This window comes from Zootermopsis nevadensis, unplaced genomic scaffold, assembly GCF_977971745.1.
Source record: "Zootermopsis nevadensis isolate Lab colony 2312 unplaced genomic scaffold, Znev_1.0 Znev_ptg000018l, whole genome shotgun sequence".
Taxonomy (NCBI): Eukaryota; Metazoa; Arthropoda; class Insecta; order Blattodea; family Termopsidae; genus Zootermopsis; species Zootermopsis nevadensis.
The window spans coordinates 2,925,196-2,949,691 of NW_028259150.1; the positions used below are offsets into that span (position 1 = coordinate 2,925,196).

Sequence of the window (24,496 nt, forward strand, 5' to 3'; positions counted from 1 at the left end):
TTGGTGCCCTTCTTGTTTTGTGCATGATTTTGGAGCTGTATAAATTTCCCCGTCAGGACTCGAACCATGGACAGTTTTCTATAGTGTGCATTTGTTTCTATAATCTCCTCTTCGAAGTAAACAAACTTGGCTTTGTCGTCGTTTCTGTCGTGCTTATTATCCGAGTTACAGAATTCATCTTCACTGGGAATTGAACCCCAGATAATTTTTCAGGATTCTGGACTTATATTTTGAACTTCCTTTAAAAAATAACTACTTTGGTCTAGGCTCAATTCTTCTATGATACTTATAGTTTCCGAACTACGAGAAATGTCCTTATGGGGAATCGAACATAGGACACTTCTCCTGGCTTTTATTCGGGGTACGATCTCTTCCTGGTCTCAAGAAACAAGCATGCGAAATTTGGTGCAAATCGGTAAATCCGTTCTCTGGCTATAAGCAAACAAACACGTAAACCCACGATTTCAACTTCGTTTGAAAAGTTGTGTCGGCGAGCTTCGGTTTTAAAAGGTTAATGATGATCCCATGGAATTTCGGTTCCTCAGTAACACTGCAACTTTCGGATGTCGTTTTCCCCCGATTCGTATATACTTTTCCCACTCCAACTCCGAGAGATGTTCTTCTCTGCTGCTCATCATCACGTATACGTCATCAAGCCATTGAACAGAGGAAGAGACGAAATTTGTGTTAAGTGAGACATGAAACTCGACATTATTCAGCTTAAGTAAACAGTTTTATAGGTTACGACCATTTCAGTTGATTGCCAGGCGTGTACTTTTGCTCGCTTTTCTCAAAGCTTGATAAAAATTGAAATACGTACTTCTGAGAATCAAAAGAAAAGTATTGATAGAAGACAGACATCTGTCTTTTGTTTGGAAGAACGATCCGCTTAAATCTGGTGTACTGTTAGATTATGAACATGTCTACAAACTTCAGTTTAACACATTTTGTGAATTCCCGCCTGCGATATAAAGAGCAGAGATAAAAATATTAAACTGTAAGTTTAGCTGCTGTTTTGTATGGGTTATAAAACTTTGTATCTGACATAAATTGGAAAACACAGATTGATATTTGTTAAAAATAAGGTGCTTAGGAGAATGCTTGGACCTAGGATGGATGAAGTAATAGGAGATCGGTAAAAATTCAGTTATCTTCGTTTGTAAAGTAAGAAATAAGTACAAAAATTTAAGTTAACGATGGCAACTAGTGCGGCGGTGCCTTTGAAATCCGAGGGGCAACAGATATTCGCAATTATTAAAATTGAAGATGATGTTTGATTGATTACACTTCATTACTAAAACTACAGGCCTGCGTTGATCCAACCATTAACACGGGAAGGAGGAATAGCCCATAGAGCACTGCAGGCACATTTCTTCTGCCAGGAAAAATTAACTCCAATAATTTTGTATTGGTCACTTGTTTCGGTATACGCAATATGTAAGAACTGTGAACCCCCAATTTTAATTTTTGAAATAACTTACCAGCCAAGCAGTTAAACACCCAACCGACTAAATTACACGAATATTGTGTATTGAATAACAGAACCTTTCCCACATTACTGAATTCGAAATTTTATCTCTGCCACGACAGACGCTCCAAAGTGGGCCGATTCCTAAGCCGCTTAGTCTAATTCATATCGTCATAACCTGTTCTCACTTCAGTATTGTGATCTTGTGCTCCATTCTTTAACGCCCCCCGTGAGATTCTCATTTATTGAATTCCGACCGAACGTCTTGGTTTAGAAATAATGATGTCGCTGTGGAAGTATTAGCATCCTTTTGCGTGGTATTTTATGTTTCCCTCATAAATCACGCATTTCACCACTGTAGTTACAATTGAACAGAGCGTTAGTGTAGGCCACTGTTCTTGGTATTTGAAACCAAATATTTTCTGTTTGTTTTCGTTAAATTAGAATTAAATGAAATTTGGTTTAAGGATTTGTCACTTTGCTAATAACAACTGTTCTGGAGTGTCTCTTTCCTAAAATTAATTGTTGGTGCATGAAAATATGGAAAATAAACTGTGAAATATTCTATACACGAATTCAATGCGCGTTGAAACTATATAATCCCCCCTCCACAACACACTTCCCCTGTTTAATATTTATGTTAATGTCACTAGCATCTATGAATTGCAGATCAAAACAGTGTCAACATATGAACAGATATTCAATTACTTGATGATTTATTACCAAAGGATGCCAGTTGTAAGCGTTCCAGTTTTGTAAACTCCAGTGGATTCACGAGTTAATAAAATAACAAATTTATTGCCTCCATTAAATGGGTTTTACTTCAATAATTAATCCATCATTCTTCGTAATATTGCTGCAGTTTTCCAAAGATTTAAGTTTATGCATTAGCGTTAAGAAACATGTCCTACAAATTGAAGGTGAAATGTAATGCGAGTAATACAATTTTGATTGCTAAAATGTTATTAGAAAATGAATAATATTTTAACTTCTAAACATTCTCAGTTAGATCGAACGTAGCGTTCGGGAAGTTGTGAACTGCAGATGAATGATCAGCAGTTACTGTTACTGAAAAGTGTAACAAATTTTCATATAGGAATTTAAATTCAAAGAACCGATAATGGGCTTGTTCAGTCATATGGAACGTCATGCAAAGCGACTGGGAGTTTTTTACGAAACTAAAGAACGACTTATTTTTGTGCCACATGTGTTATATACATTGTTATCAGTAGAATTAAACAAAACAGAAACATAACTCACTTATATTTGTGTATTTGACGGGTAAGCTCTCTTAGGCAACGTGCGACAAGAGTATCACAGAAAATTAGTCCAACTGCTTACATTTGTTGCTATATTAAATAATTGTACTGGCTAAGGTAAGACGTCTTTATTTGATGGACGTTGATCTTTCCCTGCGTTTAACACTTTCATACTACATATGCGAATAGTCGACAGACTGCACTTACAACAATTTTTAAAATCTTTACTGCTATATGGTCATTGTTTTCTTGTTTCCAGAGTAATATGAGGTGTTTCAATGGTGTGTACAATAGGACTATTCCCTTCAAATTGCGTTAAATACGTAAGATTTACGGGATAGTCTCTTTGAGAAAACCCTATAGCTTATTTTAACACAATTGGCTCATGTTAAGCCGCAAAAGAAAAATCTGACGCCTTGGTCGATTGCGACAGTGGAAACGTATTTTATAAACTAGCAAGAAATGTGAAACATATTGAAGTTTCCGTTGTATTTTAAGGTTATTTTTAAAAATGTGCTCATTCCCGGAAAACTAAAGGTCACATGTGGTCCTTCAGCCGTGATATGCTAACACCTGTTCTACAGAGTGAGTTACTAAGGAAAAAATGTTCCGGACACATTGGACACTGCCGAATATTAGTATTTTGAAGCATGATTACTTATTTTTGCGGGCGATAAGCCAATTTATTGTTTGTGTGAGTAAGCTGCAGGTGACAGCCACACCGATTCAACCCTCAACCCGCGGCCTCCAGTGCAGACGGGCGAGTGAGAGGTGACCTGTGATATTCAAGCTCCTGTAGGTCGAGGTCACGGTCACATTGTCGGGATCGATGTAGCTGCTTCGGAGTTGCGGCCGGGCTGGATTGGCCAGGCAATTCCTCCCCCATACAGCAAGCAAGCACTCGGGTTGGCCACTTTCAACCACATTGTTCCCTAAAATGTCTGCACATGTTTCCAGGCCCGCCCACTCACTCAGATTCACAAGTTCTAAACCAGGTGGTGATGTGTTGCAAGGATAGCAGAAATAAATTGTAAAAATATCCATTGTTATTTTTGGACAAAATTGTGTTTGAAGAGTCATCGCCCTGATGACGGAGGCAGTATGACCTCTGAAACGTTGGTTAACATCGACCAGACTACACAGCGCAACAACCCAGGAGACAGAAATCTTCATACTCATCGCCCTGATGATGGAGGCAGTATGACTTCTGAAACGTTGGTAGATATCGACCAGACTACACAGCGCAACAATCCAGAAGACAGAAATCTTCATACTCATCGCCCTGATGACGGAGGCAGTATGACCTCTGAAACGTTGGTAAACATCGACCAGACTACACGGCGCAACAACCCAGAAGACAGAAATCTTCATACTCATCGCCCTGATGACGGAGGCAGTATGACCTCTGAAACGTTGGTAAACTTCGACCAGACTACACGGCGCAACAACCCAGAAGACAGAAATCTTCATACTCATCGCCCTAATGATGGAGGCAGTATGACTTCTGAAACGTTGGTAGATATCGACCAGACTACACAGCGCAACAATCCAGAAGACAGAAATCTTCATACTCATCGCCCTGATGATGGAGGCAGTATGACCTCCGAAACGTTTGTAAACATCGACCAGACTACACAGCGCAACAACCCAGAAGACAGAAATCTTCATACTCATCGCCCTGATGATGGAGGCAGTATGACCTCTGAAACGTTGGTAGATATCGACCAGACTACACAGCACAACAATCCAGAAGACAGAAATCTTTATACTCGCCGCTGTGAAAACCTCAAATCTTACAAAATTGTGTTTATTTTAAATGCTCATTCCAGAAAAGGCTGTTTTACCAACAGAGAAAGAGGAATTAAAGAATTTCAGACGTCAAGTAGAAATGTGAGTTGATAACTGGAGATCTTGAATTTTGTACTACCGGACAGATGTCATTTTGAAAATATTTCTTACAGTTTGTCATTCATGCCTTCCGTCGTCTATTTCTGTAACCAATTAGAAACACAAACTCACTGAGAAGATATTTACGTTTTTACAACGTCCACGATAGACCAGCCTATGCACGGTCTGTTCAGAATCATATTGTTGGTAAACGGATTGTGAATCGTCTCGTGATGTCACATAAGTTACAGCCACGTGAGGTGAGGTCACGCGATGTGACCTGATGCCACGAGTTGCCTTCCGCGTAGTCACGTGATGCCACGTAAACTGACGTCACGTAATGTTAATTCACTTCAATTCACGCGATTTGAGATTGAATGTAAATACGCCACGTGGTTCTACGTATGGCGAAGAGAGGTTATGTGATGTTATATGAGTAGCCTACATGTCGCGTAAGTTTATATTAAGTTGCGTTAGGTCAGGGAATGTTATTTGGGTGAAGTTAGTTAGTTTGAATAGAAAGTTTGGTTTGGTTTGGTTCGATAATTGTAATCGCACGATTTCATCCTTGTGATCCCATGTCATGTCTTCAGAAGACGTCCCTTGATAGCACGCGAGTCGATTTCACGTGATAACTAGAGTTTAAGTCATGTATGACGTCATGTCGCGGAATTTGTCACGTGATTGGAGATGGCGTAAAGACACGTCTCTCGATGTGGTATGATGCGAATAGGTCAGGTGCTGCTAGGCAAACATGCATGGCTGGATAGAAGGTTACTTTCGGATAAGTTTCTTGGGTGAGGTTAGGTTAATTTATGTTTGGTTAGTTACGTTATAATGAACGCGTGATATTTTGGTTGAGCTCATGTAGTATGTTCAGAAGTGACATGAGATACGTGTGTTGCATGATGTTACGAGAGTTGAACTCTAGCTGAGGTCCCCATTTGTAGACTGACTTAAATTCACATGATTTCACGTTGGTTGACGTGATGTCAAAGGTATTGTTATGTTATTTGGTATCGCGTGAACTCACATTGCACTTCATGACAAGTGAGGTGATAAATTATATTTCCTCACATGGCGTGAGATGATTACCTGTCTTTTTGGGTAATTTTTAGCGTATTTATCATTAGGTTAGGTTAGTTTACTTTACGAAATGTCTTATTTGGTAAGACTGGTTTCGTTAAGTTTCGTTATTACCGTGAGGTCACGTGATTATAGGCGTTCGATATCACGTGACCTCGTACGAGTCGACAGTCGATCTCATTGATGGCACACGAGATGCCATGATTTCACGTCTCATGATGTAACGTGAGTTGAGATCACGTGGCGCTACGTTCGTTTGACATCGCATGATGGCCGTGAGAAGATATCGTGATATCTGCTGAATTGAGTTCACACTATCTCGTTTGTTGGCATTGCGTGATGTCATATAAGTTTAACTAATGTGATATATCCCGTGATGGCACGTTATGTAACATCTTACGTGGGGTATGTAACGCGAAGCGTTTTGTCCCTTATATCAATGCTGTTTATTCATTAAATTCTGCAGTTTTGTGTGGATATACAAGACAAAATTGGTCGTCTTTATAAATCCTGACTTAAACTTATCTTGAATTAGACACGTGTTAAAAATAAAGTAACATTGAAAATGTTAACCAACTCTTAACACCACAACAATAATGCAACTAAATTAGTATCGGAAGTGTAAGCTTTCTATGTAGGCTGCCAGGTCGCAGCAGTGATCAAATATTCGAGATTCTCCCCCCCCCCCCAACCCCCCCCCCCCCCACACACACACAACGATGATCGGTATTGCCCTCTGATCGAAATCTCACGCTTTTCGCTGGTTGTAGTAGCATTTGTAGTGGTAGTGGCATCTGCTCGCAGGTTTAATCAGAATTTCTCCTTCGTTAAGAGAAGTCCCGAGTCATCTCCTAATCTTCAGGCAGACTACGACCAGTTTGCAATTTGTTTCATCACCGCAGTATTCAGTGACCTTAATTATACTATGCAATTTTAATTTGTTAATGGGCAGACTAATAGGTGTGAAGTTGCGTTAGGTACAGTAGTCATTCGTGAATCGAATTAAACGAATCTAAATCAAAATTAACAAGTTAGGAAATATATACTAACGTAGCTTAACAGTCGGGTCTACAGTGCGTTCGTTGTTATTTCTTACAGATTTTCAGTAAGAAGAAGCGGATTTTTTCATGTTAACTTATTTGAGCAGAATATTTTTTACATACGCGCCAAAACTTAAAATTTAACTTACCGGCACGGCAACCAAAATTTGTTAGCGTCATTTCCTTTTCACTGGTGTTCACAGGCTTGCCGCCATGACAGTTGTAAGTAGAGGCACGTGATTAAGTCTATATCGCACCGCGTGCTGTTTGAAACATGGGAATGGCTTTGTGTTTTTATAGGCTACTTGTGACAGAGATTAGTGGTTATCTAGTCTGTAAACGCTCTGAAGCCTAGCTAAAAATCAAAACGGGGAGGTTGCCTAACGACAAGTTCTGATGATAGTTCCGTTTGTCGCCACATATCCATGCTTGAGTTGTGAAATAGGCTATAAATGTTTATAATTTGAACTGCGCTTTGTTGCTGAAGAAGGTAAAAGGAACTCAATACTTGAATAAAGATGTAGCCATAAAGAAGTTTGCTGTTTTTTATATATTAGCCGTGGAAACAACGAATATTAGGTGTATCTTCAATGGAACAATTCAGTTTGGCATTAGGTATGTCCTACAGTGACTTTCATTAACGAATGTGGCGTTTTGAGGTATAGCGGCTAAATAAGATTGTTTTGTGAGATATAGTTAAAAAATTATTTTTTTAAAGGGACAACGGTGTAATGAGAGGTGCTTCTTCAATGAATGGTATGCATAATGGAGTTCAAGTGTGCTTGCTGGCCGTATACTTCCACAGTGCTATCTGCTGGGCTGAACATAGCCATCAGTGAGTGTTTGTTCCAATCATAAACTGCATAACAATTACAAATTTTCAACATTGCGTCGCTTCGAAAGATATTTTAAGTAGGCCCAATATGAATATACAGGCACAGAGAACGTTTCACGTGATGAAATACAAATAAATGAACTTTCATGTTAAATCAAGACCAAACCAAAAGCAGATTTTCGATTAAAGGAGTATTTGTTAAAGCGGATATTTTTTGTAAAACCTCTTCCATGACACAGTTCTTGTTACTCTACTGCTGTATTAGCTCTCAGACACAACAAGGGGCAACTGCCCCATTCATCCACGCACACGGCGTCGCTGTCTCTCTCTCTCTCGCTCTCTCTCTCCATTGATATTTGCTGATTCGTTGTCGCTAGCAGAGCCTTGATCAAACGTGGGCGTGTGGCGCAGTGAATTTACGGGCGTGCGTCGAAATTTTAACGAGTCGCAGGGGTCACATAACGATCTGTGATAGGATGGGCGCTTTTATTTATACATGAATAAGAAACATCTGCTGATTGCAGGTTCCGTTCTGTTGAATGCGTGTACGGTTAGGTCTGGGTTCCGAAATGTTGAAAGTCTCTGAGGCTTAACGCATATGCATGCCATGTTGGCGAACATCAATAGATGGACCCACATAAGAATGCCACACAGGGAAACGTCGGAATTTTTATTGGCTCCCAAACGATCTTTTCCGAGCAGATGTTTAACACCGTGACCTCATCGGAGACAACGTGCTAAAATAAAAAGGACGAGCCAAAGAGCACAAATGGGCAAACAAAATACAAGCAACTCTCGGTTTACGAACTTTCGATTTACGAACTTTCGCTATAACGAACGTCACAATTCATACAAAATTTCTTAAAGTTGCCAATAGATAGTGTTCCTTATAAAACGAAATGCCAAACGTATAGTTAACATAATTGTAAGAATTAAATAAATAAACTTTTAAAAATGTATTTATTACAATAATAGCCAGTAAAAAAATCGTTGGTTTAAATGCCACGCCGCGTAGAACGTTTTCTCGTGGGAAAGAAATCGATGATTCCCCCTATTATAATATAATAGGATCATTACTTGCTTGCGATGTTTAGTACATGGTTTTAATGCTTCAAAATGGCTGCTGATTTATGCAATACGAATCGTAAAAGCTCAGAAATGCAAAATACACATAATTGTAAGAATTAAATAAATAAACTTTTAAAAATGTATTTATTACAATAATAGCCAGTAAAAAAAAGTTGGTTTACATGCCACGCCGCGTAGAATGTTTTCTCGTGGGAAAGAAATCGATGATTCCCCCTATTATAATATAATAGGATCATTACTTGCTTGCGATGTTTAGTACATGGTTTTAATGCTTCAAAATGGCTGCTAATTTATGCGATACGAATCGTAAAAGCTCAGAAATGCAAAATACACATAACGAACAACGTCTTGGAACGGAACTCATTCGTAAACCGAGAGTTGCCTGTATCTGGAGACATTGTGCCTATCTGCTTCTTCCTGAGTTCTGGACAACTTCCTCCTTTAGGTCCACGTACCTGACAACTTATTTCGTCGGATATCATGAAAAAATATTCGTACGTGACCTCGCCGTACTGGTACGTGTCAGCACATTAAAGAAGGAAATGGGGTTTGTGCAAAGTTAGTCCTGTAGATACATTTATCAATTTCACCATACTGTTAGATTTCACGTCTGACTGCGGTACTTGAACAGTATTGGTCATAAAATCGGAAAGCTTTGGATTGATTGCAGTTTTATTATTTTCCAGTTAGAGGAAAATGATTTATTAAATATCTATGCTTTACGTTCGTTCAACTTTGTTGGATGTATTTTCCCTTGTTGTTTGAGGCCTATAGGTAATTCCTAAAATTTCCCCGCGTAAATTCGTAAGAAATGCAAGTTTCTGTTTAATTACTGCTCTTAATATCTTTTACTCATTCAAATTTGTCATATATAATGTTCCTCGGCAGATGTGCCCGCGACATTTTGAACACAAATGGTTTTCTGTCTAACAATAGTTTAACGACCCGTGCTGCTGATTTGTAGTTAAGTTGTTATTCTCCCGATATTTTGTTTGGGAATTTGTGTTTTAACCTCACTTTTGTCTCGCGGGACATAACGAAGAACGTGCATAAGTATATGTACGCGCACACATAATTCTATATGCCTGCACAGAGAGTATAAATACAATTGTTATTATAGTCCATCTACTGACAACACATATTCTATTCTGTCAATAGTAAATCTCATTTTAAAGTCGTTGGTACATAATCAGTAACATTTTTTATCTTAATAGGTGAACATTAAAATATGAGAATGTTACTACAGTGAAATACTATAGAAAAATATACAGAGTAAAACATATCAAGTGAATAGCATATAGGCTGTATTATGTCTGTTTAATTAATGATTAACCGGAGGAAACTAATTAGTTAATAGATAAATATTAAAATATATACGCATAGATTTTTGTAATAATTAACTTATATACTTTTATTAAAAGTTGTAAAACTAAGATCAGATTAATATTATTACCAACATATATTATATTCCCATATGAAATAATGTTCTGGAACCATGAAAATTTATATTAATTATACTTCCTAATAATCAGTTTAGACAGCAGTTTCCTAATTTGGCTCTAGCTTAATTCGAGAGCTGCAAATTTTCGAGACACTCAATCTTTTCTGACATCTGCCATGACAAAGAAAAAATCGGCTTCTGCTAATGGGTGTACTCAGCGCTTAACGTCTCTTCATACGTTAGAATCCCGTTTCTCTAATTTATTTTCAGCCCAGTAATTTATCACCCGATCATCCAGCTGTTGCAAGACTGCACACGAAATATCTCTTGCCCCATTACAAAACGTCTTAAAACGTATTACAGGCCTGCGTATTTCTTCGTCCCGAATCCTGTAACAAATATAGGCCTGTTTCCTTTTGTTTGTTAATTTCCAAGACAACACACAAAATTCAGTTTTTAGGAAGTTAGAAACTTTTAACACAAAGTGTCAAGATAGATGTCACTTCTATGTCACGAGAATTATATAGTCCACAAGGCTGGAGAAATCCAGTCGATATATTCCGTTCGTAGCATGGAAAGGATTAAATATTTACAATTTAAATCAGATCAAATTTAATTAAGCGCCGAATGATTAATAAATAACTACATGTATTTCAATAGTTTTGTTAGTATTTTTTTTTTAATTGTCTCCTGCACTCCTTTAGAACTATATCAGTTTAAACCGAAAAAGGATGCATGCAGATTTCCATTTCATCAGCCGTCTCGTATTATCATTCTGCCAGGTGGACTACATTAACTATTTTTCTGAAAGTTCGTATATTCTACCAACTTATACTTATTCCGCAAACGAGTGGAATGTCTTCTGGGATTATGTTTCCTGCAGTCTGGTAGAAGCCTGCCGACGTTTCAGAGGTGTTTACCACCTCCATCATCTGGGCGATCGCTGTGAAGCATGAGTGCTTATTATTCGACAGCGACGTTCGGTGGGAGATATAATTTTTGACCTCTGTTGGGTTCTTCTTCTTCTTAAAGTGCCTATTCGTTCCGGATGTTGGCGATCAGCATAGCAATTTGAGCTTTACTGGTTGCTACTTGAAACAGCCCTCCAGTGGACATCGAGAACCAAGTTTTTAGGTTCTGAAGCCAGGCGATTCTTGGCCTGCCAGGTCCCATCTTTAAACAGGATTCGATTATTGTCATCCAGATTTTTACCTGCTCACCATTTATATTTCAACTGCATTTGACTTGATCTAATATCGACAGCTGAAACACAGTTTCTAATTAACCTGGAAATTATTTACTGCCGGTAAAAATCGTATTGGCTGTTTGTTGTGGTCAGGGAAAACAGTGTTCTGTTCTGAAATCGTTCCGAATCAGTTAATATTTGGAACGACAAATATTACACCAACAACAAAATTCATTATGGAAATTTTAATTGTGACTGCGGTTGAATTTACTGGTCGACGTATTTATCCGGAATAAATAAAAGTTCATACTTCAGAGAATGCAAAATATATTTCAAATGTAAACGACTACATAAAACATGATAATTTACCGTTTCATTGAAGGGCATTTGTTTTTGTTTGTAGAGGAGGGTCGTGTTTTCCTCCAGTTGTGATTCTCAGGATAATTCTGCCATCCGAAGCGTCGATTCCGTTCTGCTGCAGGCAAGGATGTTTCCACGATTGTGGGTGCTTGGATAGCCTTGTTGACACGGAAATTACCCAGGACCTTGAATATACACACAGAAATTTCCATTCAACATTATATAAAAAGTCCACTCGACAGGTTGACCATATCGTGTAACAAAGAAATGTTTCCTGATGTCAACAGCAGCTAAAAGTTCTCTTTATGGCATGTATTTTCGGGACTTTATTTTAAGCAAGCAGGTGCGTCGGGAATGGAGCTAATCAGCCAGCGAATATACAGTTTTATGTAATTTCATCTAAAACTGTTAGGATGATTACATCAACAGATAGGTGATCGGGACATTTTCGCACACGTGAGGAACTGAGGAATGCGTATATCATTTTGATAAGAAAGCTTCAAGAGAAAAGTAGTCTAACCGTATTTGGAAATATGGTTATTATTAATATATTAACATGTGTCCTGGGGTGTGAAGGTGCGCAAAGGATTAAACTGTCTTAAGATAAGGTCCAACCTGCGATGAAATTTCCATAAGAACTGGAAATTTCTTAATATACATACATATATTCCATGGATCCATAACACAGTCAGATGACAATAGGACGTGGAAAAAGTCGTAATAATAATACAATACGTATTATAAAGTACAATTTATACTATTATATAAATTTCACATAATACAACAAAGGGTTCACCTAAAGTAATGATAAGTTATAAATAAATCTGCCCATTATATACCGAAGATAAATTATCACTTATTTGTGAACAATAGAAATTCATCTACAGAGTAAAGGAGTGTGTAATTAAGTATCCTTTTAATGCTACATTAAATTGCGCCGTTTTATTCACAGGACTTGTGAGACTTGATGGTAGACTGTTGAAAATTTTGATAGCTGTATAACTATCAAGTTTTCATAGAACACTTTGCACTATGGAGATAATTCTAAGCAAGGTGTGACTCTGCGGACAGCAACAGTAACAATTCATTAGAGAAAATTTCTAGAGTTTATTAATGGCGGAAATTAGTTTCGAAATTTTTACACTGAAGCCTGTTATTAAGGTTCTGTCCCGAAATATGCCTGGAGGGACTGTAGAAAACCACGGAAGATCCCTGTGAGTTCGGTTATGTTAAGTGACTTTAAAATATTAATGATGCATGCACTGAAAGCATCCATTCTGCATTACTTAACATGCTATTAAAATGACGTGTTTTTTTTATAATTTCTCAGGGAATCTTGCCCTTCTCCTCTGACTGGTCCGTAGGTATTGCTTCCCTAACATAATCCTTTCAATCACAGAGGCTACCGAGCCCTCCCAACATGACAAGGAGGTAATTTCAAAGATAATAAACTGAATACATTTCAATATACGTGCAGCACAAACTAGGTGAGTAACAGTTATAATTCTGTAAAGATATAGCAGTTCTGATATTAACTTATGGGCTTGGAAACTTTGGCCCTCGATACATGAGATGAGCAGATGTGCAGATGAAGAGCTTTTGACTGACTATATACCTCTTCTCAAAACATTTCTACTCATATTTCTGTACAGTAGAACATACACTTCAATGTCCAGCCACTTTTATTCGGTATCATTATTACTATACCTTTTCTGTTTCTTCCTTTTGTTCTTCCAGAGGTGTTTACATCTCAGTTAATTCTCGACAGTGACGGCAGTAAAATCAGATTTCTCCTTGTTTGTATCTCCAAGGAGTTCGTCCGTTTTAATTTTAATTTCTCTATTTTCGTTCTTCAATTGCCAAATTTTCTAATTTTCCGTGTATTCAAGAAAGTGATATCAACAGACACTCCAATTCATTTTTCCCCTTTTTTATTAAATTAAATTTTATAAATTGGAAATTAGTTTCCTGGGCAGAGTTTGTACATTTGGATTATTTGAAATCTTGACATTCATTTTACTCATATTCAATTCATATATTAAGTGTGTAAATATTGAAATAACTTAAACTTTGCCTTATCTACCATTATACAACATTTATTTTACTAAATAGGATTAAATTATAATACGAACATCATACAAATGATATTGATTGAATGCGAAGTTTTCATAAAATTCACTACTTGATGTTCGCTAGTCAGTCCTACATTCACATTTAAATCCACAGCACGAAGAATGTACCTTATGTATACACTGAAGATGACTGCCGTGTCCTATCACCCATTAGAACTTCGTTCAGGAACTCCTCATCCTCCTCTTTGACCAAACAACATTTTCCTGTCTGTCCAGACATTTACTTCATCTTTAGGTAATCCCACAAACCAGACTTTATCAGCAGCAGTCAACACGTTTTCAGCAAAAGAAATCTCCTTTCCCATTGTCTCTGCAAATTAATATCTTTATGATGGAGAAATCAGAAGCACCAACCTTCAAATGTCTTCCCTAAATCATAAAATTAGGCATTCTGTGCTAAGAGACTTCGATTTAGACGTAATTGTTGGATTAACACCAAGAAAAAACAAACATTACATAACCTTAAAATCCAAATGGCTACCTATAAGCACCAGCTGCTTCAACAGTAAGTAATGGTACATTTTGTATTTATAGGTTCCATACGATTCTTAGTGAAATTGGCGATTATTTCCTTAATCAGCATTAACAGGTTGATCTTTGTAATTGTGAAATGTGTTTTATTTGCAGTAGGGACTTCATTCTAAAATATTATTTACGCAAACTTCAGATCCAAATTGTTAAACTAAGTATATGTCGATGTCTCATCGCCAGAATGAAGGGAGAAATCATACCATAAACACAGCTGATGGATCCTTTGAAAATGTAGCAAAGTTAAAATATTAGGGAGCAACAGTAACAAATCAAAATTTTATTTATGAGGAAATTAAGAGCAGATTAAATTTGGGTTATGTCTGCTACCATTCAGTTCAGAACCTTTTGTTTTTTTTCCATCTGCTATCTAAAAATTTAAACATTAAAATATAAAAAACTATAATTTTTCCTGTAGTTTTGTATGGCTGTGAAACTTGATCTCTGGCACTGAGGGAGGAATGTAGACTGAGGGTGTTTGAAAACAGGGTGCTGAGGACAATATTTGGACCCAAGAGAGATGAACTATTAGGAAGTTGGAGAAAGTTGCGTAATGAGGATCTTCATAGTCGTACTAGTATCCAAATATAATTAGAATGACCAAGTCAAGGAGGATCAGATGGGCAGGGCATGCAGCCTGCATAGAAAAGAAGAGAAATACATACAGAGTTTAAATGGGCAAACCAGAAGGAAAGGGGCCACACGTAAGACCTAGACGTAGGTGGGAGGACAATATTAAGATGGATCAAAGAGAAATTGGATGGGGTGTTATGAACTGGATCCATGTGGCTCAGGATAAGGACCAGTGGCGGGCTCTCGTGAACACGGTATTGAACCGCCAGGTTTCATAAAATGTCGGGAATTTCTTTAGTGGATTAGTGACTGTTGGCATCTCAGAAGGACTTGGCTCCATGGAGGAAGAAAGCGAGAAAGTAAGGAAGAACGGCTGCAACATTTATTTTTTATTTGCGTGCTCACGGGGGGGGGGGGGGGGGGGCACACACACACACACACACACACACAGAGATTGCTCTCTCTCTCTCTCTCTATTACGTCAAAGTAGAATAGTAGTTACGCGTCTTACCGACTTGATTCCGATGCCATGCTATTCTGGTTCATCTATTATGTTACGGGGGCGCTGATGTTCATAGATGGTAGGACAGTCGGAGTGAAGTGACACGACAAATAACGATGTCATATATTTTCTACAACCCAGTAACCGAGAATTATATAGATATGCACGAAGCGGTCTTCTCAGCATCATTCTTGCTTATTCTTAGACGGCATTGTGCTCGAGCATATGTCGCATCTATGAAGTGCATGTATAAACAAGAAGGTATAGAATTTCTGTTCGCAATTCTAATATGCGTCATCTGTTGTTTGCTTTGTGAACTTTTATTATTAACTCGAGCTGATTGTTGCTGCCATCTGCTGTGAAAACCATAAAAAACTTTAAAACATTGAAATCTACTTGGCTTTGGCTACATGGGAAAACAAATCAATAATAAATCGCAGGAATTGGTTGGGTATTCTTTTTTGGGTTTGTATTTTGTTACATGACCATTGATTTTATTATAGTAACACCGAATTCAGCTGCATGTAACTTTTTTGCCAATGTGTTATCAAATGTTATCACATAAATTATTTGTACCTTACCTGGTAGTCATGGGAAATTCTAAGGTGCATACTGCTGATATAACTTGTAGTAAACTTTACAAGGTAAAGTCAGAATTTGACAAGACCTGCTATCTTAAAAGAATAACATACGACTAAAAACGTGATGTTCACGTGGTAAAGGTTGTAAGCTGGCAAGGGCAAGGCAGAGGAGAAGTAGGGGTACCTGTGGATCAATACGATCATATGGGGCTAGGTTTTGAATAACCCCTTTGTCGGAGGGGTGCGGGCGGTAAGTATGGTGCAGCACGGTAACTGAACGCATCCAGGAGCGCGTGCATGGTCCGAAAGAAAATGGCACTAAACGCGGGTTGGGCGATGTGTCTATAGCAGGTTTAGAATTAGTGCCGGTTGCTGAATAGTAAGTGGTAATTGTATATGAAACTAAGAATGAATCATTACGTGTGTTTATTGAAATTCCATAGTATCATAATTGGATTGGATTGTTTTTAAGTGCAAGGTTTGTCAGTCTGTGATCGAAGGTGTCAAAATAGCAACAATAATCCAAGATGTCTGTCAATGTAAGTGATTTATATGCAGTCATATTTGCTTCCAGTAATTGTTGTCAACGTTAGAAATGTCTTAAATCGGCCATTTGAATTGGTGATAATTTATATCATACATTTCAGATTGATTTTATTATAAATAAAAGCCGCTAGAAGGTACATCCTAACCTGGTCCATGCATCTGCCTAGCAGCGAAAAAATAATTATGTTACACCTAAAATAAATTTCTGGAAGGAAATTGTAACTTTATTTGGGTTGTTTAACTTTTCACAATTAAACGTGATTTAAGGCATTGTATTGGACCATTCCTATTGTGTATATTTATACTTACAAACCTACACAAAATTTGATTATGAAAACAACATTGTATGGCTTATTGTTTGGACATATTTTGTGTCATCGTCAGGCCATTAAATCTGAATTCTGAAATTTATAATATATATGTTTATATATAAAGTCATACCAAAGTTGACTATAATTTAGTCATGTATTTGGTATTAGTCATAGTCTTAGTACGATTAAAGCCCGCCCACATGTACGAATACAAAATAATACAGCACAACAATATAGCAATAATAATAATAATATAAACAAATACAGGCGGCATCACATATCGAGGACATCCTGCCAGAGGGGCGTATCGGAATATTAGCACAATTGGAAATACTTGATGTTCCAACATAAAATAATGGAATAAATGTCATATCGGAAGGGCGTGTACTGATTTTGCTCTACACAGAGATATGAACAGTTCTATTTGGACATATGTACGCTAACAACGCACATCTGTCAAACCAAATAGGCGTAAGAATTTAGTCTCTCATACATCGACTGTTTGTTTACACTCGTCAGGCGTGATGTCCTCTCGATGTAAGTAAATGTACACGCATTTTAACAACGAATTAGCAAGTAATATTAGAACCGTAGTACATCCATTTGACGGAATAATAATTAATTTTAGTATGAATTTGTGTCTACAAGGCTGTGCACTCTGCAACTCCAGAATGTGTACATTGAAAACACAGATAGTTTGCAGTATTTTCGCAACAGTAAAATAAAATTAAGACTCATTCTTCCAATGGAAGCATTCCCAATTGTATGTTTACAGCTTCTGAGTGTCAGGCGGGCAGCGTGTGTGTGTGTGTGTTTTCTGTCTGCACAGGAATACATAATTTGGAGGTTGTGTCCGCCCGCATGTTTCCTCATCAAAACTACTGTACTACTGAACGGGGTTAGGATGAAATTACGGGTGTAAACTTAAAGTCGCCTGGCGAATTCGATTTTGTTTACATGAAACCGAAACTGAACTTGACAGTTCTCTCTCTCTCTCTCTCTCTCTCTCTCTATCTATCTATCTATCTATCTATCTCTCTCTCAAAAAAAAAGGGTCGGTCATCTTAACGAGAATTTCGTATATGTAATATTTTGGAAGATTTTTTCATGTGGTGAATAACAAGGTCCATGGGGCAGAGTCCTTCTTGAGAAACTCAGCTGATTGAGAAATTCCTCGCTGTTTATAGAAAACCGAAAATTCATTACTATATTCACAACAGCCCCGAACCGTTTTCAATCCTGTGTCACACACTGCTCTGTTTCCTTAACATTCTTTTTAATATTATCCTCACATCTACGCATCGGTCTTCCAAGTGGTTTCTTTCCTTCGGGTTTTCCGACGAAAATTGTGTACATATTTCATATTTTACCACGCATAGTTTTAGATAACACTTCTGAAATTAATTTCTGTCGATGTGGTTAATATTTAACGAAATACCCAACGACTGAGCGGCCTACAAAAAGGAGTTCCATCATTTTATATCGAGGAGTGTGAAACTGAACTGGTTCTTCTTTTGCAGTGTTAGCATTACTGACGTTATTATAATTACCGTAGTTGTTCTCGACTACAGTTTTTTTGCACGTGGCTCTTGCAACTGCGTGCTACATGTGCATCAATAAGAAATGTTATTTCTTTTTCAGCTTATTTCCCCTCCCCCTTTTACCACTTCGTGTATTATTTGTTAAAGGGAGACGGCAAAGCCTCAGGTTCGCATGACTACTATAGCCTCTCCGACAATTCTCGATTACGTACTCCAGCCCGCATTGATTTTAAGTTCTTGTCCAGCTGTTTTTGGTTCGTATTGTCGTCGTAAACACTGACTATAAAAAACATCATTCCTCCATCCGGTGTGCCAGCGTGCCTACATTATGCAAACTGAACAACGTATCCCATACGACAACGTTTAGTCTGAACTACTTAAAATCAGTACGTATACGTCGTACGTCATACAAAGGAAAAGTTTACATAACATAAGCATCAGTTTAGTTAGAAGTCAAACTTTCATTTGAAACATATTAACATATTTCTGATAGCATTAGTAAGAAGCATAACATTCGAAGTTTCTGCTTCTATAATTGCCTACACTCTACTCATAATTAGTCTTATATGCTAATAATTTCCTTGGAACTTTGTTATCAGATAATTTGCTAATGATTTATGTAAGAGGTCATCCGACAACTGTAAAAGACAACCGATAAATTAATTTCCATTGCTGAATTTTTAAAAGTAGGCGAAATTACAGATTTTTACACCTAAAAGTAAAAATAATTCTTCTCTTGCCCTCATCGTGATGTTAACTTGCATTTGTTGTTGCCGGGTATATAAATTCTGAAACATTTTCTAATATTATATAGATTTTTTAAATAATGATCGTTGATATCGATTATGTTACATGTTTACGTGCTTATGTTTAACTAAATTTGTTATGCATTTTATTATTGGTTTTAAAATAATATCTGTTCGAAGTAATTCATATCTTGAATACGTTTCGTTAGACATTCTTGTTTTGTACACAGTACTTAATCTCGCGAATATGACTATGGAGTTATCTCCCATTTCATAAAAGGGGCATGTCCAGGCGTTCGTGTAAATTATAACAGGGAATAACTAATTGTTTTGAAACTCTGTTCCAGCCTGGAAGCGTAAGCCATTACAGTAGGGTAAGTGGGTGTTGCGGCGTCGAATAAAAGAATTATTTTGTATGAAAAATTGCGAAGTACACTTATGCTAGCCAGGAAGCATGTACCTCCAAATATATCTCATCTTCTGGTTTCGGAACTTTCATTCATAATATCGGCATTTATGTTTGCCAAATGAGAAATATCTTATTCCCCGTAAGGACGTAGTTGTGTTCTGCTTTAAGTTTTTAACACACCGACTTAGTAAAGTTAGGACAGATGTAAGGGTGACATGTTGTAGGAATGCTAACTTCTGAACTGTGGCAATCGAGCTAATTAACATGGTAATGAACTGAAGAGTTCAATGCACATCGACCAGAGTTCAGGAAAAAATGCTCAGTGGTACGATATGTTGTTATATGCTACTGTTATTATATTTCGTAATGGTTTCTTATCTCTCATCTGCCTTTAACCCTTTCGGAACTGATGTATACGACTGTCATTTGCACTTTTGTCTCATTTACATATGTGTACAAAATGTACACAATTAGGTATGTTCTTAAATGTATAAAAATATACCAGTAATACTATGAAGATTAGTTCTGTGCTTTAGTACAATCATAGTCATAAATTACCTGTGGAAAATATTTGGGGGTTAACTATATTAATACAAGACTTAAAGGGCTTAAAAGAAGTGCAGTGGTCACTCGCAAACGACGGGTTCGTAGGCCATATGGGAAACTGCAGATTAGGAAACTGGTGATAACTGATAACACTTATCAGAGTGTAAATACAACATTTTAGTCATAAAACCTGAAGGAAAGAGACTGCTATGGATATATGGAATCAGATGGAAGGACACTTAAAATTAATATTATACAAATAGAATGTCAGGGTGTGGACTGAATGTATTTTTTTTACAGCCCTGTCCCCAGCAAATGTGAATATCTTGGCGCGGAAGCCATGTAGGCCTACACTAATTAAAAATACACATCTAAATCGCACGGTTGGCAAAAATTGATAGCAATTTAAAGCTGCTGTTAGCGAAAGAATCTGTGCATGTAAATATGAACGATATATAAGTTACATATGTAACGTGCTGTATGTGGACTCTCAACTCCGTCCGCTAGAGACAAGAAACTCAAGATGAACTTTATTATTTTTTAGAGAAATGTTTAAAGACAGTATAAAATAAGTCATTTAATTACAACGATTAGTCTTTATCAATAATATTAATTAACAGCTTATTAAAAACGTAACTCTGGAAGTCCAAGGCCGCAACAGTTTTATTAACTGACTGCTGGAAGTACTAGATCTACATTACGTGGTCTGTTAGTATTTAAATTTGCATATGCAAATAGAAAAATGGGAAATAGGTCGTGTGTTTAGTTTTGTTTCACGTGTGAATACGTGATACGAGGTGCGATCGGAAAGTTTAGGGACTGTGTCAATAGCGGGCGAACCGGATGTAGTACGAGCTTCTGCCGCTAGGGGGTGCGGCCTACATTCATAATGAATCAGTGTGCCAGCCGGCATCATCGAATTAGCATTTGTTTCTTAGTTACGGGCGTTTTGGTAGTGCATTACACCGACCCTCCTGCGATTTCGGAATGGCGTGTGCATCAAATTTTGCCAAAGACTCGCCAAAACGGCTACTGAAACCTATGAAATGCTAAAGCAAGCATTTGGGGAGTCCGCAATGGGTCGTGCACAAACTTTTGTGTGGCATTCACGTTTTAAAAATGGCCGAACCTCTGTCGATGATGACGAGCGTTCTGGACGACCATCTTCGAGCACAACGCCCGAAAATGTTACGAAGATTCGGCAGGCCATTCACGAAGATCGACGTCGTACCATCAACGACTTGTGCGACATTGTTGGGATAGGCTATGGGACCTGTCAGCTGATTCTAAAGGAAGAACTCCACATGCGACGCATCCTGTCTGAGGACCAGAAGCAGAATCGACTTTTCGTTTGTCAGGAGCTCAAAGATCTTGCAAGAACCGACCCCAACTTCCTTTCTAAGCTCCGTGTGACTTCTTCCTCTTCCCAAAGATGAAAATTCAGCTAAAGAGAAGGAGATTTGAGACGATAGAAGAGATTCAGGCAGAATCGCAGATGGTGCTTGACAGGCTGACAAAGAAAGATTTTCAGGGATGCTTCCAGGCTTGGCAGCGGCGCTGGGATCGTTGTGTTTACTCCCAGGGGAACTACTTCGAGGGTGATGGATGAATTTAATATCTGAGATAAGTGTACGGGTTTTTATACGCGCAGTCTTGAAACCTTTCGATCGCACCTCGTATATATCAGATTATAATGAAGTTACAGGACGAAAAAGATTTAGAAAGTGCTGGGGATCTTAATGCAGTCTCTAAAATGTTTCTCAGCTGTGTCTTGAATTCCAGTCAGAATCCGTTCATATCTGTCTAAAATGCTTTGCTTTACGTTTGAAATGCCGATTTGGTAACCGTTTTTCTTCAGTGTAAATTTATTTTAAGAAGTCTGAAGCTTACTTCGTGCAAGTTTCTTCCGGTTAAATAAACTGGTAGTAAATATAAAGAGGAAAAGCTCCAAGCATTCATAACCTTGGCACTAGATGTAGATGAGTGCTAGCCTCACTCCCCCGCCGTCTTTTCGAATGAAATGAAAGGAAGATAATGCATGATAAACCTGAAAGAAGTAGTTAAGAACTTGTAATTTCCTTAGAGATGTCCCGAGATACGTCTCCATGAGCTAAGGAAACACATTAAAAAAAGTCAGTTTTAAAACCCGTGGTCCGGCCAAGATTCGATCTAGATATCTGAATAAAATATTACAAGCTCTACCGCTAACCTTTATTGGTCTGTCGATATGATGCCGGATGTTTGAGTTGTTCCGAAGTGGGATTTGGAAATAAATGATTGTGACCTGAAGTCCTGAAATATTACGTGGCCTGCATATTGTTATTCTACATGGAAAAAAATTACCTTATCCGAAGCTGCATATTAAAAAGACACTATGCAGCTTTTCTTCACTACTAGATGGCTCTGGTAGTAAAATCTGGATCGAGTAGAAGTTGTGCAGAATCAGTGGGCTGGTCACTCACTACTCATAAATGCACACTTCAAGACTAGGAAACCTCTCAGGAAGCCAAGACCCGAAAAGGGTTGATGATGATGATGATGATGACTATGCAGCTTTTCATAACCGTTCATGAAGTGGCATTAGTGTTGCCATCACATTGCAAGTCAAAACGATAGCAGTGTTGTTAGTAATGGCAGAACATTGAGCAGTGTAAAGGCGCGGTGGTCTCTGCTGCTGTGATTTTTATATTCCATGAAAATCCGTCATTTGCTTCATATGTACAATTGTGACGTATGTAATGGTTGTTTGTGTACATATTTTTGGGACATCTGTATTAGAGAGAGGGGGAGGAGACAGAGAGAGATAGAGACAAACACACATACATGATGTCACCGCATTTTCCAAACAGAATAAAAAAGTAGACTATATGTGAAAGTAAAGTTCATTTTTTTAGTCAACTCAAAAAGTATATTAAATTGTCTTATGTAGACTATTAAATGGACTGGTGGTCTTAGTAACGTTTATTTATGTATGTTCGCATGCGAAGTTGGGAAAGTTCAATATCCTTGAACTGAAGCTTGTTTATAGACTACACGCATTACAGATATGTCTGAGAAGTTTCCTGCGATTCCATAAAAATTAATGAACCTTTGCCATTCAATTGGTGATAGCTCGGGGTCGGAATTTCAGTCGTTCGATCAGGAACAAAAATTGCCCTTCGGAGCATGAATTGTACCGAGGGTCAGAAAATGTTGCTTCATGATTTCTGATGTCACAAATTTCACTTGTCAGGGTCTGAACGTCCAGTTATAAAGTACAAGATTTATACATAACACACGTAGCATATAATACTTTTTACCATCGAACATACTGAAAGAATAGTTAGAACTCCTTCATGTGCAAAACATCCCGGATTTGAATGACGCTCCTGAGGCCGGCTTTCCAAGATTTTTTTTTTTAGATTGCTGTCTTTTGGGTTGTGCCGCGTAACCTGGTAGAAGTTTACCGACGTTTCAGAGGTTCTTGCTACCACCGCCATCAGGGCGATGAGTGGTGATGAAGGCAGCAAGTACCACTGAAACTTCGGTAAACTTCTACCAGGTTACACGGCCCGAAATCCGAGAAGGCAGCCATCTTCACCCTCATACTCGCCGTCGTGACAACCTCAAATCCTACTCAATTTTCCTTGGTTCCTCCAGGCAAATCCTTGGATAGCAGACCTACCTGCTCATAAACCATAACCTCTTCCTTCCGCTTGTTCCAACCTCTATAGTTAAAAACGTCATTAGTTAAAGAATTAATAATTTTCTATTTTCCAACGAGTTTTCATTCGTCATGGACGAATAGATCGTCTATGTACTGAACCCTAGTGACAGATTCTTGATTTAATGTGAGTATGATGATTTGGTACATGCAATATGTATTATAAGTTGCTTGTGTGGTATGACTAATTCCACTCAGAGTCCAGCCGAGTACCAGGTCAGAGGTTAAACCCACACTAAGGACCGAGGTTAAGATAACGTTGTGGTTAATAGGCCTACTGCAAATCTCAGGAGCAATGATAGATGAATATGGTTCATTAGTGGAGTGGTGCTTGGCGAGAAAAATCGTTAAGTACGCAAAGAAAAACTTTCCCCACCACAAATTCCACGTCGCCTGCCCTGGTACCGAGCCCGAATGTGCACGATGAGAAGTCGGCGTTCAACCGTTTGAGCTTAAGAACGGCCATTATATTGCGTTTAAGTAGCACCAGTAATAATAATTAGAATTAGTAATCAAACCCAAATATAAACTATCAGTATGAAGCAGAGTCAGCCAGTCGAAAACTTCCCTGTCCTTTATGGAAACTGAAGATGTAATTCGATTATTCACAAGAACCTTTAACTGGAACCCATATTGAGCCAGTTTAGTAACTCCATATCCTGTTCTTTTGAGAAGCATTTTAATATCATCTGCCCATCTGGGCCCAAGTAGCACAGCTGGTCTCTTT

The 24,496-nt window shown here is 38.0% G+C and overlaps 1 protein-coding gene and 1 long non-coding RNA gene across 6 annotated transcripts in view; one reads left to right on the top strand and one right to left on the bottom strand.

Moving 5' to 3' along the window:
* Positions 1 to 24,496, bottom strand: part of LOC110827861 (uncharacterized) — a 74,319-nt gene that overhangs the window by 46,359 nt on the left and 3,464 nt on the right. For 2 of the 4 annotated variants that reach the window (XR_002542492.2, XR_002542489.2), the window contains exon 2: positions 11,661 to 11,836. This is a non-coding gene — a long non-coding RNA (uncharacterized LOC110827861). Of the gene's footprint in view, positions 1 to 465; positions 628 to 10,115; positions 11,279 to 11,660; positions 11,837 to 24,496 lie in introns of those variants that run through there. The other 2 variants (XR_002542491.2, XR_002542490.2) reach the window with 2 other exon arrangements.
* The window catches only part of Nep3 (M13 family metallopeptidase neprilysin 3), a 122,101-nt gene that overhangs the window by 34,572 nt on the left and 63,033 nt on the right, over positions 1 to 24,496 (top strand). The window contains exon 1 of one of the 2 annotated variants that reach the window (XM_022059951.2): positions 16,353 to 16,506. The exons of the other annotated variant lie outside the window; for it this stretch is intronic. Coding sequence (XP_021915643.2) covers positions 16,495 to 16,506 — 12 coding nt within the window. The 5' untranslated portion in view covers positions 16,353 to 16,494. Of the gene's footprint in view, positions 1 to 16,352; positions 16,507 to 24,496 lie in introns of those variants that run through there. 2 annotated transcript variants of the gene reach the window in all.